The sequence below is a fragment of the Maylandia zebra genome, linkage group LG20, assembly GCF_041146795.1.
Source record: "Maylandia zebra isolate NMK-2024a linkage group LG20, Mzebra_GT3a, whole genome shotgun sequence".
NCBI lineage: Eukaryota > Metazoa > Chordata > Actinopteri > Cichliformes > Cichlidae > Maylandia > Maylandia zebra.
In genome coordinates, this window is record NC_135186.1 from 17,369,432 (window position 1) to 17,387,079 (window position 17,648).

General features: G+C 41.8%; 1 protein-coding gene across 5 annotated transcripts in view; it reads left to right on the top strand.

Annotated features, from left to right (window-relative positions):
• Positions 1-17,642, top strand: part of atp2b3b (ATPase plasma membrane Ca2+ transporting 3b) — a 105,918-nt gene extending 88,276 nt beyond the window's left edge. For 2 of the 5 annotated variants that reach the window (XM_004575902.6, XM_004575903.5), the window contains 4 exons: positions 2,916-3,023; positions 3,284-3,466; positions 4,461-4,620; positions 12,484-12,657. In XM_004575902.6, coding sequence (XP_004575959.1) covers positions 2,916-3,023; positions 3,284-3,466; positions 4,461-4,620; positions 12,484-12,509 — 477 coding nt within the window. In that variant the 3' untranslated portion in view covers positions 12,510-12,657. Of the gene's footprint in view, positions 1-2,915; positions 3,024-3,283; positions 3,467-4,460; positions 4,621-12,483 lie in introns of all 5 variants that reach the window. The other 3 variants (XM_004575900.4, XM_004575901.4, XM_076878856.1) reach the window with 2 other exon arrangements.
• Positions 17,643-17,648: the final 6 nt, after the last annotated feature.

Here is a 17,648-nt window from a genome sequence, read left to right on the forward strand (position 1 = left end):
GACTGTTGTGATTTAGCGCTGTATAAATAGAATAGAATTGAATAGACACACTCTTTTGGTTGGAGAATGAAAAGCGAGATGTACAATCCAAGAACACCTTTCCTACACGGAAACACGGTGGGGGGAATATTATTCAGCGGTTGGAATTGTGAATCTCATCAATGTGGAAGGAACTATGAAGAAAAAAGCATACAGTGGGGCAAAAAAGTATTTAGTCAGCCACCGATTGTGCAAGTTCCCCCACTTAAAATGATGACAGAGGTCAGTAATTTGCACCAGAGGTACACTTCAACTGTGAGAGACAGAATGTGAAAAAAAATCCATGAATCCACATGGTAGGATTTGTAAATAATTTATTTGTAAATTAGGGCGGAAAATAAGTATTTGGTCACCTCAAACAAGGAAAATCTCTGGCTCTCACAGACCTGTAACGTCTTCTGTAAGAAGCTTTTCTGTCCCCCACTCGTTACCTGTATGAATGGCACCTGTTTGAACTCATCATCTGTATAAAAGACACCTGTCCACAGCCTCAAACAGTCACACTCCAAACTCCGCCATGGCCAAGACCAAAGAGCTTTCGAAGGACACCAGGAAAAGTATTGTAGACCTGCACCAGACTGGGAAGATTGAATCTACAATAGGCAAGCAGCTTGGTGTGAAAAAATCAACTGTGGGAGCAATCATCAGAAAATGGAAGACATACAAGACCACTGATAATCTCCCTCGATCTGGGGCTCCACGCAAGATCTCATCCCGTGGGGTCAAAATGATCATGAGAACGGTGAGCAAAGATCCCAGAACCACATGGGGGGACTTGGTGAATGACCTGCAGAGAGCTGGGACCAAAGTAACAAAGGTCACCATCAGTAACACACTACAACGGCAGGGAATCAAATCCCGCAGTGCCAGACGTGTTCCGCTGCTGAAGCCAGTGCATGTCCAGGCCCGTCTGAAGTTTGCCAGAGAGCACATGGATGATACAGCAGAGGATTGGGAGAATGTCATGTGGTCAGATGAAACCAAAGTAGAACTTTTTGGTATAAACTCAACTCGTCGTGTTTGGAGGAAGAAGAATACTGAGTTGCATCCCAAGAACACCATACCTACTGTGAAGCATGGGGGTGGAAACATCATGCTATGGGGCTGTTTTTCTGCCAAGGGGACAGGACGACTGATCCGTGTTAAGGACAGAATGAATGGGGCCATGTATCGTGAGATTTTGAGCCAAAACCTCCTTCCATCAGTGAGAACTTTGAAGATGAAACGAGGCTGGGTCTTCCAACATGACAATGATCCAAAACACACCGCCCGGGCAACAAAGGAGTGGCTCCGTAAGAAGCATTTGAAAGTCCTGGAGTGGCCTAGCCAGTCTCCAGACCTCAACCCCATAGAAAATCTGTGGCGGGAGTTGAAAGTCCGTGTTGCTCGGCGACAGCCCCAAAGCATCACTGCTCTCGAGAAGATCTGCATGGAGGAATGGGCCAAAATACCAACTACTGTGTGTGCAAACCTGGTAAAGACCTATAGTAAACGTTTGACCTCTGTTATTGCCAACAAAGGTTGTGTTACAAAGTATTGAGTTGTATTTTTGTTATTGACCAAATACTTATTTTCCACCCTGATTTACGAATAAATTCTTTACAAATCCTACCATGTGGATTCATGGATTTTTTTTCACATTCTGTCTCTCACAGTTGAAGTGTACCTCTGGTGCAAATTACTGACCTCTGTCATCATTTTAGGTGGGGGAACTTGCACAATCGGTGGCTGACTAAATACTTTTTTGCCCCACTGTATGTAAAGATTTTGAAAGAAAGCTTTAAGTAGTCAGAAGCAAAACTGGGTCTGGGTTGTCACTTTGTCACCTTCCCCCACGACAATGTTCCAAATTATACCTCCAGAAGACCAAAGTGAATATTACTGGCTGGCCTGCACCAAGCACTGACTTGAATCACATTGAAAATTCGTGGACCAAGGTCCATGCCAGAAGATCATAAAATCTGGAGGAGCTTGAGAGATTCACCAAAGAAGAGTCCGCGTGGATTGCTCAGGAGACATGAGTGAGACAACAAATGACTGCGGGCTGTTATCGAGCAAAAAGGATAGGCAAATGATTGCTTTTTGTGGAAAAAAAAGTATTTCTGTCTTCAAAGTAAAATAATATAAGCATCCACATAAAACTAGGATATTTGGCTGTGTTGAAATTCTCTTGTTCCATTTAACAACACCTGAGAGTTACTTTAATAACAGACATTTTCTGGGTGGGAGGTTAGTAATTCTGACCTCATATGTATGTGTACATACCTCTGCCACATTAATCACAACCTGAAAGTAATATCATCCTTTATTTAATATAATCATTTGTGGTTTTTACTTATCAGTGTTAGCACTAACATATTGAAAAGCCTGATGTTCAGACATTGTCCTCTGAGTAGAAAAAACAACAACAACATTCACATTCACACACACACCAATGGCTGATTCCGTACGAACCTCTTGCTTTAGTACTTTGCCTGATGATACTTCAGCATATAGATTTGTGGAGCCAAGGATCAATTACAAACTTTCTTTGTTTGCTGACCCATTCTAAGCCACAACCACTCAAATAGGCTCTGGTATTCAACGGTAATCACCCATCTATGTACTAACCAATCTCGACCCTAATTAGTTTGCAAGATTAGATGAAATTGGGCATGATGAAATAGGGCTCAGTGTTAAGCCCTTAGGACTCCCCTTTTTGTTGGGATTGTAAGTTTTGGTGGCATGAGAACTCTGCCCCTATCATGGGACTTGTGTCATATGCTAAGAAGTGTGAAAGTTAGTGATGGATAGAGCAGAGCTACATGGTGTAGCACTGCTTTCTGCTTTGTTTGTGTATATGTGTAATGAGTTCTTTTCCTGTGTTTCTGCTGCAGATCGTGATTGTGCAGTTTGGAGGGAAACCCTTCAGCTGTGCTCCTCTCAACATCGAGCAGTGGCTTTGGTGTCTGTTTGTGGGAGTTGGAGAGCTGCTCTGGGGGCAGGTAAGTAGCTCTTTAGCCTGCTGAATCAAACAACACTAAGCAAGTGTAGGCTGGCAGACCTGGTTTTTTCCAAGGTGAGGCTAAGGAAATATATTCACACTGCCTGAGAGAACACTTCAGAGCTATTTTGTGCTAAAACTGACAGTTAAATAATAAACCACTGCATGTGAACTAAGGTTGGAAAAGCACACACGCTGCTCATTATTTTGTCACTCTGGTTTGTTCTGGTCAAGTAACATTGTTACAAATCTGGCTTCCAGGTGATTGCTACAGTTCCTGCAGAGCGACTGCCGTGTTTGAAGGAGGCGGGGTTGGGACTAGAACCAGGGGAGGAGGAAGGGGAGGAGCTGGCAGAGGATGAGGAGGAGATCGACTGTGCAGAAAGAGAGCTGCGCCGTGGACAGATCCTCTGGTTCAGAGGCCTCAACCGTATCCAGACCCAGGTACTGTTTAACCAGGCCCTAACCAAAAGTCTCACCAACAGATTTCTAGACATGTCAGCCAGAAGCTTCACTTGGTCATGACCACAAGCAGTTTGTTTAAGGTTAATTACAGATAGATTGGGGAATCTTTAAAAGATGTGGTATGTAATCACAAAGAGCTGCACTTCTTTAATCATGTGCAGCATGATAAAATCCACATTACTATGGGAGTGTTCTTACTGCCTAAATAAACTGTTAGTATCATGGCCGTCACACGCTAACTAAAGAGACTTTTGGAAAGAAAGAAGTGCTGCATATTTGACTCTTCTTTGAGAGTTACAATTTTAGATTTGTTCTTACTCTTCAAAAGTCAGTCTCTCTCATCCATGCTGTTGTGCTCTTCTGAATTGTGCCAAACATAATGATTCAGGTTTTTGTTTTTCTCTCTCTCCCCAACGCAGCTAACCTTTTTGTTCCACAAAGTCACAATCACACAATGGCCTTCTCTACCTTGAGAGTGCTATTTTAGATGCTCAGAAACATAACAGGAGATAAATGGTGTGAGTGTATGTGTGTGTATATGTTTGTGCGTGCAGGAGTGAGTATTTACATGTTGTACGCAAGCTTATGCAACTAGACAGGCCACTGATTCGCTTGATTGCTTTGATTGATTCTTGCACAACTTTGTGTGAGAGCGGACTTTAAGACAGGGAAACGACAGCAGTCTCCTCCTAAGGAGTGTCAGAGAGCCAGCCCAGACTCTTTGCTTAAGTGCCTGTCTTTGCATAAAGTGGCCAGTTTTTCATTAAGAGGGTTTGGTCTGAGTGCGTAGTGTGTAGATGCACAGATTTTGTTAGTAATATTCATGAATCAGTTATGATACACTGAAATCAGAGAATTTTTTACTCTGTCTGTGACAGGAGAATCTTTTAAAAGGACCAAAGACACACGCACACACTCAGACTGGACTTTCCTGCCCTTACTGAATGATGCTGTTTGTATCTCTGTCCTGCAGATGGAGGTAGTGAGCACGTTCAAGCGAAGCGGTTCGTTTCAGGGAGCGGTGAGACGGCGCTCCTCTGTGCTCAGTCAGCTCCACGACGTAAACACTATCTCTACCCCCTCTCACGTAGCTCTCTCTACTGCAACAGCCAATACCAGCCCAGCCCCTGGGAGTGAGTCCGCCGAACGCATGTACACACATACAGAAGCATTCGTGCATACATGCACACACTCACACACTCATTCAGAGACACAGAAACACACACTCGCACCCACTCAACCACCCACACACTGCCACACAGCTGCACGGCACGTGGACTGCAGTATTTTGACTCTCTATGGTTGTGTCCCTCCGGCTCGCTCGCTACTCGTGTTGTGTGCAATGTGTCCTCTGTTCTTTGCTCTTATTCTCCCTTTCAAACAGCACCCAATCCTGCCACGGCTGTGTAGTTCTGGTATTGTCTGGTCTGGTCCCAACCCACTCCTGGTCCCAGGCCAGAGACTGTTTTTGTTGTTTGTCAGTGCAGGAGGGAGCTAACTGTTCTCTCTCTGTCTGATGTGCCCTGATGCAAAAGATGCAACACTTTTATAAGTGACTCAGATTTTAAAAAAACAAGGAGTTTGTTATGCATAATTCTCAGAAGCTACGGATGCATCCTGAAGTTTAGAGAGCAGATAACAGCTCCTCCTGCACAATGTGTTATTTCTTGTCCGTGACTGAGGTCAAGCGTAGTTACTGTGGTTTGCCTCTGTTGTAAAAATCTCTATTGTAAAGGTGTCTTTCTATTCTCTGAACAACAACACAATGTAGTACTTCTCTAATACATTCTTGAGTCTCTACATACTTTGGAAAATGCTACAAATATTTTTCACTGCCATAGAATTCATTATCATTAACAAAAGGCTTCCATGTGGCTTCAGCAATACTGTAAACCTTCGAGTATAAAAGCCCTATAACACACTGCTCTTTTTAAGAATGTAGTTTTATAAAGAAACGGTTCCTTTTGCCTCTATCTTTCTAGCTTTCCTTCTTCCTCTTCTCTCACTTTTGTTCGGTGCTGAAATTGTTGTCAACTGGTTATTTCTGTAACAGTATTTCCAGCTCCAACGTCACAAGTTTGGCCCCCTGACGTCTCCAAAAAGTCCTGATTTCTCTCTCTGTCCACTTTGTTTTTCCTCACCCCTTTCTCTCTCTCTCTCTCTCTCAATGGCAGTTTTCTCTTTCTTGTCTTTCTTCCTTATTTATGAGATATTACAGGTTCCCTGTTTGCAGAAATATTATGTGAAATGTTTTCTAATTGTTCTTCATAAGTAGAGTTGTTCTTTTGTAGTGGTATTTAGATTTTATCAGATCTAAATACAGGCTCTTGTGTAGCATACTGATAAGATTTCTTTAGTAGGTTTCTCTTCATTTAATTTTTTTTTCTCAGTTTTCTTGGACCTTACGTTGTCCTTTACCTCATCCCTTTTTGTCATCCTCCATTTTCTTACTAGAATAGCAATCACCCTTCCATCTTTTCTCTTGATTTCTTTGTATGTCAGTTCTGCACGTCTGTGTGAAAGCCTGTTTGAACACGTGTTCTTTGCTGACATATCCGAGAGCTGCAGTTTGACTTGTGTGTATTCTCTGTTGGCGTGTGAGTGTGTGCACCTGTGCTCGTATACCTGTCTGCGTGACTGCGTGCATGCATGTGTGTGTTTGTGCTGTCTCTTCATTTGATTGTCATCAACCGTCTTCTCAGTTGCTTCTCTTTACCTTTCTTGCTCCCTTCCGTCCATCCTTCCCTTCCTCCATTTCATGCTGACCTCCTCTCCACCATTCTCATCACATGTAGGTGTAAATACAGAGAGAGGCCCAAGGCAGCACTGTTGACACCTCATTGTCACAATCACCCTGTGCAGACAGTAGGAGGAACCTGGCCTTTGTTTAAGTACTTTGGAAACATATCCTTCACTTCAACACTTTATAATATAGCATGTTAAAAAAATCAACACTGGAAGTAGAACATTGGTTTGGTGTAAAGTTGGTTGTAGAGGAGTGGAAGGAGGGATGTACAGTCCAAGTATGAAGCAAGTTTTTAGGTCTGCTAGCTCATTTGCTTGCTTTTTCTAGTCTTCTACCTTAATTCGAATAGCTTGTTATGTCCAAATCTGTTACTCAACAGCAGCGTGACACATACTTTTTACATTTTGCAGCCATCCTGTAGTGGCTGAGCCCCTGATGGGAAACAAAATGGATTTGGACAAACAAATGGAACAGGGAGAGAATGTGAAGGACCAAGCATTAACTTTGAGTCTGATGTGACCCAGGTTGTGTTCTCTGAATCACTTTGTGCTGTCTGGAGGCATCCAGTGGTCAAATAAAATCTCCCATTGTTCTCAACTCCAGCTTGGTTTATGCAGAAAATATGAATCCGAATGTGTCACAAGCCTAAGCCAGAGAAATGTATATATATATATATATTTCAGAAAGGGTTTTTCTTAAACGAGAGGTCAGGTGAACCAACAATGAAAGTATGGTGCTAACACATATTGTAATGTGCCTGGAAGAGTATTCAGCCATGGTTCTTTATGCATGTGCCAGTCAAGGTGAATCTTTCCCTCTGTATTAACTGAAACAAAACAACACTTTCTTTACGTGGGCCAAGATTTTGCCATAAAATGCTACCATTCAGCTAATGCATGCTGATTCTTCTGTTAAAGATTTACCACGGACTCTAAGTGCTTTCTGTAATGATTACAGAAAGAGATTTTGAGATTAAATATTATTAAAATAAAAGTTAAAATAATATTTTGAGAATGAAGTCAGAATGTTGAGATTTAAGTTGTCATTTCAAATCAAACACTGCCACAGCTACTATACGCTCTACAACTTGCATAGTCAAAATTGTGTTTTAGCTTTTGTCTTTTGAGTTTCATCTCAAGATTTTGACTTTATTCTCAAAATTAACAGTAATGTTTCTGTTCTTACTGTGGCCCTAATATGCCATCTATAGTCCCTTTGGTCAAAATCGTGATAAAAATGCTTAACCATTTTTTGTGAGAAATTTGTGAGTATTGAGATGTTCTTTGGTTGTAGACATTACTGCTATCAGTGAATGTCCGCATTCTAACCTGCTTACAGTGGGTAAAGTGTGCTTTTACACCCACAATCCGGAGGAAAATCAAAGTCATGGCTCTCTTTTGACTTTGTGTTACAGTAATTTGAATGTTTATTGGAAATTGGAAATCTGTGAGCACCATTTTTATTTTTTCACAAGCGGTGTGTAAGCAAGCGTAGTTGCACACATAACACATAGCTAGAACTGGATTTTATAACAGCTTACAAGGGGTATAAATTAATCTTTTTATAGTGACATTTTTTTAGAAATAAAATCCCCACTTTTTTTTCAGTATTTTCCTCTTCTATGCCAGTGCAAACATGTACGCATATGACCTGATGCAGTGTCCAGTTTATACCCTGCAACTCGTCCAGTGTCAGCTGGGATAGTCATACTTTTCTGGGGCAAATGGACTGAAAATTGTTTTAAAAAATATTTAAGGTAAAATTGGCCTTGTAGTAGTTGTGGCTGTCCTGTAAACAGTTTTACTCTATGATTATTTATATTAATTTGTTAACAGTGTGAAAGAGATTTGGATTGTAATACTATGAGTGACCACAAGTTTAAGTTGGCAGTGAAGCTGTCACAATTCAGGAAATTGTTTTATATTATCACCCTTTTTTTTTTTTTAATGACCTCTTAAGATGAGGGAAATGTCCTCTTCATTGCCAGGGGTTGGTTGTCTGATTGGACCAAAGCACCAAATTCACATTACTTGCAGATGCCCATGTGCTATCCAAACAGAGTGGCCTGTCCCCCAGCATTGCTGCTTATCCACAGTTTGTTTCAGGGACAGACTCTAATCCACTACCCAAAGTTCTTTCTAAAGCAACCAGACTTGTGCCCTGTTGAATTATGGTGTGCCTACACCCTGACATTGACACCACTGACTCCCTGACCAATTCTATGAGAAGACAGCAAAGGCAAATCCGAAGGAAATATCACAAATAATAAGTGGAGATATAAAAATGATAAAAGTCTTTGTTTATTGCCGTCATTCACCTGAGCTGTGTTGGATCTTAGAGATTCCTCTGGATCTTTAGAAGTGATCTATGGATCCAGTTTCATTTCATTTCAAGCTGAGTTAGTTAATTCCATGAGCAAGTCCCATTAAAGAGATTAACCTTTAAGTTTACTTTTGTCGGGAAAAAACAAAGGGCAATAAGCTATTTTACTCTAATCCATTCAGTTCTTTAGTAAAGAATTTTTAAATTAAAAATTAAAAAAATACATCAGCCTCCACCCTTAAATGGGATGTGAGCATATGACATATGAAGAAAAGATGCTCTTAATGCCACAAGGTGTCACTATGGATTACAGCTCATTATACCAGGGGTGAATGCCTCTTCAGTTGGGCCTCAATTCGGGAATTAAGAACCATTAACCAGTCATCTACCTCACAGCTTCTCCCAGTATTTATGTTGCAGTCTCTTCTCATCAGCAGTTCTTTTGCCTCTCTATCTTCCAGCGCCCTTTTTTCTCCTCGTACTTTAACCATCATTGTTTTTCCATCAAGCACTGCTGAAAGAGCCAACAGGGAGAGAGGGAGAGACAGAAAAGAAATGGTTGAGAGGAATAAGTAACACAGCAGTGCCCTGACCTCCGGGCCTCTCTGGTCACACTGGTGGGCGTCATATACTCGAAAGTTTACTCTTACCATGGAGACAAAATGAAAACAAACCGAGCACTGACGAAGTGAGAAAGTAACATTCTGAAACCTTCTCAGGCTGCATGAGGTGTTTTTCTACTGTCTGACATGCTCTTTGGAAAAACAGATAAGCACTGAACCTACCGCTTGACCGTCTGTCTGTACATCTGTATGTCTCTCAGTCTATCATATGAGCCAGAGTCATATATAGAGACTTCTCCTAGTTTGGCCAACTGCAGCATTGAACTCCATTCAGCTGCTTGACCATCCGCCTCTCATAATCACAGTTGGGACTCCAGTAGGTGTTGCAGTGAACATGAAGCTTTTTCTTTGCCGATCTCATTCGGCCAAACTGTCTCTGTATAAGGCTCTGTCTGCCTCTGCCTGTCAGTATATTTGCATTAAACTGTCTCTCTTTCTTTTGAGCTCATGCTGCTTCTTTTCCTCTGTTTGGGCGTTGGAGATGGGTGCATGGACCAACTGCTATGGCAAAGGAATGTGTTTATGCACGCATACACCACCTTGAAGTGCACTCGTAAAACTCACTTGTGCGTGTGTTTGTGTGCGAGCATGTCTGTGAGAGAGAGGGAGAGACAGAAAGAGAGTGTAAGTGACAAAGATCTGATTAAGCATGACCTGACTGTCTCTCTCTGTGGCAGGGCTGACACCCAAGCTTCACTCTTTTCTTACTAGTAATCTAGCTAATCACATAGTGTTCTAACCTGCTGATTCTTCATGATGTCACTTTTCTGTTTTGCAAGATTTGTTATTTTACATCCCGCAGCAACTTCATCGTCATCATTCTTGTCACTCTGCTCTCCTGTCTGTCACTGCTGCATGGCACACAGAACACTTTGCACATGTGCATGAGCACACGTGTCGGGGTGCTGACTGAATGACTCACAGTTTGGCTGTGTTTATAAAGCAGCTCTCTTTAACAAACAGCTCCCATGACTGACAGCTGCCCGATGCATGCGGAATTCAGACTCCAAACTGCACGATGTGGAGATAACTCTGGTCCACTCTGCTGCATGCATGTATTATTTATGTGTGTATGTGTGTTTGGTCACTGCTATAGGTTCTTGCAAAATTCTTCTTTTATTGTATATTGAATTAACACACTCACCATTCCTGCTTCTTTCTCCATTTGTGCCTAACAAACACCTTCATCTGTGTGTGCATGCCTGTGATCCTGTGTGCTGAGGTATGAGTGTTTTTCCCATGCATAATGTATCACCAGCCCAACAGATTGCACACACACAAACAGCCATATAGACACATATGCCAAGTGTGTGTGATGTAAAGTTTCTGCAGCTTTAGTGTTTTTTGTGATGGTGGCTACTGAATGTTTTTGTCTTGTAAGGTGTGACCGATGTGTGAGAACTGACAGAAACATGTCATCAGCCAACTCATTTTAAAACTATTTATTTTTCACTTTTGTGTGTTGGAGACACACAGGATCAGGTGGATGTCTAGCTGACGCTAAATTAATCCAGATATGATGTTACCCCAGTATAATTAATCTTCAATTGTCAGACAGATTGCTATTAAATTAGTGCAGTGCCATGGTTTGGATGGTGATATAGTTAAAAACTTTAAACAAGATCTATTCTGCTTATTTAACAATGTGGTGTAGCTTCTGAAAAATGTGTTTCTATCCAGAATGGATCATACATGCAGGCAACACAAAGGACTTAGGTGGTTATTACATGATATGGTGATATATCTCAATTAAATGAAATGCACCAATTTATTTTCAAGATGACCTATTCTGCTGTCTTATAACAACCTCTCAGGTCATAGAGGTCCTGTCTGAAAGAAACTCGTCCTTTAACACTACCCTCACTTTAAGCCAACTTTCTTTTGATTGGCCTCCCTTCATAAACAACAGGTCTAAGCAACAGCTAGAAGAGACTTCTGTGCTCATAGCCAGGGCTGTTTTTGTCTATGTTAGGGATGTCCACTTTCAATGACATCATGCAGATCCAGATGTAGAAATAAACTACCTAAAACAACATCTATCTAAACAAAGTTATAAATATATTTATTTAATCCATGTTTTCCTTTCCATGGCTATTTGTCAACCTTCTTCCATACCAGTCAAATGATTATATCAATTTGTGCTCTCACGTCATCTTTATAGCATTTTCTTAACTTGCTTCTTACCTGAATCCATGCCATAATATAAATATTAAAAACATAGGTCTTACAGTATTTATGCTGCTTTTAAGAATACAGTGTTAAAATCTATGACATCAAGGGGCTTAGGGCATGAAGAAGTTGGGTTTGATCACTCTGGGCAATTAAAGATGCATGATTCAAAAAGGCATCTGTGGGGCAGAGCGAAAACAGCTAAGTAGGGATTTGAACTAATTTGTCAAGTTGTTCAGATGACACATACTATTTAGCACCTTAAAGCCTAATATATAATATCACTTATTCATCATTTATTAAATGCTTTTATTGTGTTTTTACTTAAATTCTAAATGTAATTCATGTAAAATAAATAAATTCTTTTTTTTTTTAAAGCTACTGCTCCGATGGGGATTTTAAACAGGATAAATCAAGAGCAGAAGATCAGAATCAAGACCTAGCTAACAGTGTGCTAGCTGTACATTTATATTTAGCAGACTGACACAAGAAGGGTATCAGTTCAGATTTGTGTATTTGAGCATTTTAAAAATCTTTTTCAAAATCTTTCTTCATACTAAGAGTTTGATGTTTATGTTTAGCTTAACTTAAGTAACAAAAAAACAAAAAAAAGCAAGAGATATAGCGCTAGCCTAACCATATCCAAAGTTAAGAGAATGAACTTACCATACAAGTAAGGGTTTCTTATCCTTGAAAATAATATTGATGTGTCGATTAGAATGATTGATATCATTCTGAAGAGCACTAGTCACTTGCAGTGTCAAAACACCTTAAATCTTAGTAAAAAAAAAATGAAGCATATTTTATCATTTCAAAATATTATTTTACTTGTACTCTGTTTAAAAAGTGGAAGATTGATGTGCCTTTGTCCTTTGTCCTGAGCGAGTCCTATTAATTTCAGCTTCCACAGCAGCTCTTGGTCAAAAATTTAACTGACCATTAGAAGTTACATTGCCTTTATTTTAACTGCAGCCACCTGGCCCTGAGTGTCTGCTTGTCTCTTACTCTGTTTGTCTGCTGGAGGACACAAGTGGGTCTGTCTTTGGGGTCCCATGTCTCCTTTTTCTCTTCTTTTTCTCTGACTTTCTCCTCTGTCTTTTTTGTGGTCTCTCCCTGATCTCTTTTCTTCTGGGCAGATGCGAGTGGTGAAAGCATTCCGTAGTTCACTGTACGAGGGCCGGGAGAAACCGGAATCCCGCAACTCCATCCACAACTTCATGGTCCACCCAGAGTTCCTCATCAATGACCTCATCCACAACATCCCGCTGATCGACGACACCGATGTGGATGACGAATCAGAACTCAGCAGATACCAGCACCTGCACCCGGCCCTCCGCAAGCCGCCCCCGCCTCCCACCCAGCCCCAACCCCCGCCTCGCACCCATCCCACCCGGCCCTACCGCCAGTACAGCCTCCCGGTGACCCCATGCAACCGAAACAACAACAACAACAGCAGCAGCAGCAGCAGCAGCAGCATTGATTCAATGGTCGCCTACAGCAACCGAAACAGCACCAACGCAGTCATCACCTACAACCGAAGCCCCCGTCATCACCACCACCACCTCCACCATAATCATCATGGCAGGGACAGGCCGGTGAAACCCTCAACCCCCTACCCGGCCCATCTCTACTGTGTGGAGACCTCCTTATAACTGATCTGAACTTGGGTTTGGGAGGGGGGGTGGAAAAAGGGGGGATGAAGTTAGGGTGAGAAAAAGAGAGGGCTGAGGACCTACACACATGACATTTTCATCTAATCGCCCTTTCAACAAGCTCACAAGAGGGAGCAAAGGACAAGGAGGGAGTGGACAATGGCCGGAGACTTCTGCTTACAACTCCCTGAGAACATGTTGCCACTTTCCCTCCCTTTGCCCTTACCCCAGCCCTCTCAGTCTGACTTCCCACCTTCGCCCCAGTCCCTCCCCTCCTTTACCCACAAAACCATCCAACTCAGTCTGTCACCCCCTTCTTGTGGAACCCCACTCACCCTGCCCAGCTGCACACCAACTTCATGCACGCTCTTGTCACACACACCTGCAGGTCTGCTTTGGCAGGGTCTGAGTGGGGGGGGGGGCAGACGTCCAGAAGAAAACCACACATTCCCTAATGCTTCAGCAGAACAAGGCCATGCGGCTATGGGGGCTGACTCACTCCATTTCTATTGGTGTTCATCATTAATGTTGTCGTCACCCACTTTCCACCACCATTTATCTACCACCATTTATCTGGGTAGATTCTGCAGCCGCTTCAAAGTCACTACTTTGCTTGTAGTATAAGTAAAACGCTTTGTTAAAGCTTTAACAGTCATTTCCATTTCCCATTCATTTATTTCCCAACATAATGGTGCTCATTTATTTCGTTCTTATATATCATTTTATTTCTTCTCAGAAACTTTGAGTTATTTTTCTTTCATCCCTCTTTCTCGTTCATTGTGTGTACGTATATTGTCTTGTCTCTTCTGAAAAAAACAAACAAAAGCATAACAAAAAAAGGTTGCGCTTCATTTAAATACAATGGCTGTGACAATGTCTAAAAGATCAGGGCACTTATATCTATGTATCTGTCTATAGGTACATAGATATAAATGTTTGGGAAGCAACAACACAGAACTCATTCATCACCTCACTTTGTCTTTGAATGCTGCCCCATTTGTTCACATGACCTGTTATCTGGAATATTGCTCTGAGATGAACAGTGTATGAGATGTCATGTTAATTTGGATATATTACTGTGTAAATTTCATTTCAAGCCTCCTGCCATATCCCCAGTATTCATGGGGAATATCTGCACCTGTCACCTTGGGCAACCTCCATGGCTGACATCCTCTTCCAGTCCCTTCATTTCTGTTCCGTGTCCCATCGTCTTCTCTCTTGCTGTTCCTCCTTTGCTCATTTTGTCGCATTACGTCCAAGAGTTTGTCGGTGCGTGTGTGTCAGCTTTTTTCTTTTTGAAAAAAAAGCTGAATGCTTGGGAAGCATTAACCCTTTAAATGCCATCAAACACGCAATGCACAGGCGAAGGCCCTTTAAGACTTAACGTGCACTCGGTTGGAAGCCCCTCCTGCTCACATGATCAGGTCGTCTCTGTTACGTAACCAGCGCCCTCTGCGCAGACAAAAGGATTGTGCCATTTTAACCTGCTCAGTGTCTCAACCACATGCCCGCATCTAATGTCAGTGTTCACTTTTAGATATCAGGTACAACCAAGAAGAGCATATTGTAAATGTTATTATGTCCTTGCGCATTCCCCTTCATTACTCTGTACAGATATAAGGCTATGTGTTTTAGCTAGTTAGCTCCATTTAGCATAAAGAGCTAGCCTAACTTATTCAGAAACACCTGTAAAGCACTCCAATTACCACGTGACGTCTCCCTTTTAAATTTTTGAGTTATGCAATTTTGTTGCTTTTGTTTTGTGCCAGGGAAACAAGCAAAATCTTAGTTAAAGTCTGACAGCTTTTCATATTGGGGCGACTGTGGCTCAGGGGGTTGGGAAGTGTATCTGTTACCGGAAGGTTGCCAGTTCGATCCCCGGGCTCTCTGTCCTGGTCGTTGTGTCCTTGGGCAAGACACTTTACCCTACTGGTGTTGGCCAGAGGGGCTGATGGCGCAATATGGCAGCCTCACTTCTGTCAGTCTGCCCCAGGGCAGCTGTGGCTACAACCGTAGCTACATCCACCAGTGTGTGAATGAATAGTGGCATTGTAAAGTGCTTTGGGTGCCTTGAAAAGCGCTATATAAATCCAATGCATTATTATTGTCACAATATCTATGAAAACATATGACACACAGATAAGGATCTGTAAATGCCATCCTAAATGCAGATATAACAATAGTAGTGAGTGAAGGCTGATAGTGTTTGATACAGGGGTTAAGCCTATACATTGATGGTTCTGTAACCTTTAAAAAACACAGGACACGTGCAGGTCAAAATCTCTTCTCTCTTGGCTGTCAAGAGACATCAAACTGCTACAAGAAAGAGCATCATTGTGGTGACAGTGGACTGTGCTGCAGGAGGATGTTTTAGACAGCAAACAAGAGGAACTGCTGCTGCTACACCACAAAGCTCACAGTCCCAATAATGGTCTCATAGTTGTTGACACATTATTTCCACTTTATGCTGTTTATGCAGGTCCAAGTCTCATTTATTAAATTATTTTAAAATTAAAACTGGATGCAATAAAGATTTCAGGGCTTAAAACATCCCCAGCCAGACTCTGGACAGCAGGCTCATGAAACAGGTAGTAAGTTTTCTTTGTGACACTAATCTAGATCTATTACAGTTTTTACAACAGAGCTTTCTTAAGGTTTGCTGTTGTGGTGCCTCATCATATAAAAGATGAAAGGGCATGGAATTTAAACTTGCTGCATTTCATTCACTTTTCAACACACATCCAGGAAATAAGGCCAAAGCCTCTGGTAACAAACAAAAGTATCAACCAAGTCCTTTCCAGGTCATAGCCCTTAAAAACATAGCCAGCAACTACATTACTGTACATCTGTGGATCACACCATGGTGTGATGCAGTGCAGAAGGAGATATGACTCAACTCAATTTCAGTGTAAAAAAAATAGAACAGCTCACTAGTGTTTAAAAAACAAACAAACAATTAACCACAATTACCCATATAAAAAAACATCTGGATAGACAAACAGTGAAGTAAATGTAGGCTTGCTAAGCTGGAAACCAATCATCTAAACTTTGAGAATCCCTAAAAGAAATGGTTAGAAATAGAAGGATAAGTCATGGTTTTAGGAAGGTTTGTGTGCAGAGTGATTTATGGGTCAGGCTAAGTACACTTCTGTATTAAACCACATCTAACCTGTGAGCTTTATACGTGCTGCTAGAAGAACTGAACTGTTTCTAGTCTTTATGTCAAGCTAAGCTAAACTAAGCTAACTTCCTGCTGAACCCATGCCTTTATCTAACTCACTACAAGAAACCCAGTCAGCCACTTTGCCAGACATTATGTCTAAGCTGCCAACCTAAAAGGCCATAACACACTGCATGAGCACACAGCCCAACGAAAACAACAAAAGAAGAGAAAAAAAAAAATCAGATATCCACCATAGTGATGACACCAGTGACATCACCTCCACCTTGACATTCCATGGAACATACATTCCAAACATCACATTCCAGAGCAGCTGTGAGAGCGCCCTCCTGTATCCCATATTGTACTAGGTGTGGGTGGACCGCTGACTTCATGTTGCCTCAGAGTGTGACACCTCAAAGCAATGCAAACTCCTGCTACCTCCCCTTTCTCTGCCCCTCCACCTCCCCTGCAGCTGACTTGTCCCACCGCCAGACTAAGGCAAGGGCAGACGTTATGCAAAAGACTGCCATGTCGACAAACGCACCCAACCATTGGATTAAAACCACAGTGAGAGAACGCATCTGTCCTGCTAGTTCTGTTTCAGTAAGTGCGCAGGGCTTTCTGGGAACACCCTTACCTGTACAGAACTCTTGTCTTCTTGAATGCTCATCATCATCGTCACCACCCTAAACCGACCTGAGCTGGGTGGGGCAGGTGGTGACCAATAGGTCTGTCTGTTTTGAAGCATGCATTTGGTATCATTAATGTCACACTTTATGTGTTGGTAAGTCATTTAGGCTCTGATCTCTCCACATCTGCTCTCTTCCTCTCGCTCACTCTCTTTCTGTCTCTCACACACACAGACACACACGCACGCATGCGCACATCCTGCTCAAGTCTCCTCTATTTCAGCACAGCTACATCAGTGCTTTTTTCTGTATGTATGAAAACACGCACACACACACACCAGACTACAGGGCAATAATCTCAAGTGGTGTAAATTTGATTGTCCAGGCATCTCTGTCCATCTGTCCAGCCATGTTACATCATGATGTTGTGAGCCAGATTCACAAAAGACAAAACAATGTGAAGAAGAATATATTTATCAGAATTATTTATCAAAATTCTAAATTGTACAACTGCACCATTGTACAGATCGCCCAAATGTGCACATGTGGATCTTTGATTTACAGGTACTATGTTCCTGTTACACTTTTTTTTTAAATGTTTCTTTCTTTTATTTGAATTGCTTTTTGTAAAGAGAGGAACAACAAAATGGAAGCACTTGTATTATATTGTTATTATTATGATTATTATTCTTGATTTTCTCCACCGGTGCTCCCACTGATGGAAAGACAGTTGCACATTCTCCTGAGCATATTCTGAGGGCTGTGTTTTCTGTCCAGTGAACAGCCCCTGAAGTGTGCTGAGGTGCAGAGATGCTTACAGTCTCTTAAGACCAGAGACACCACTCTATAAATAGAGA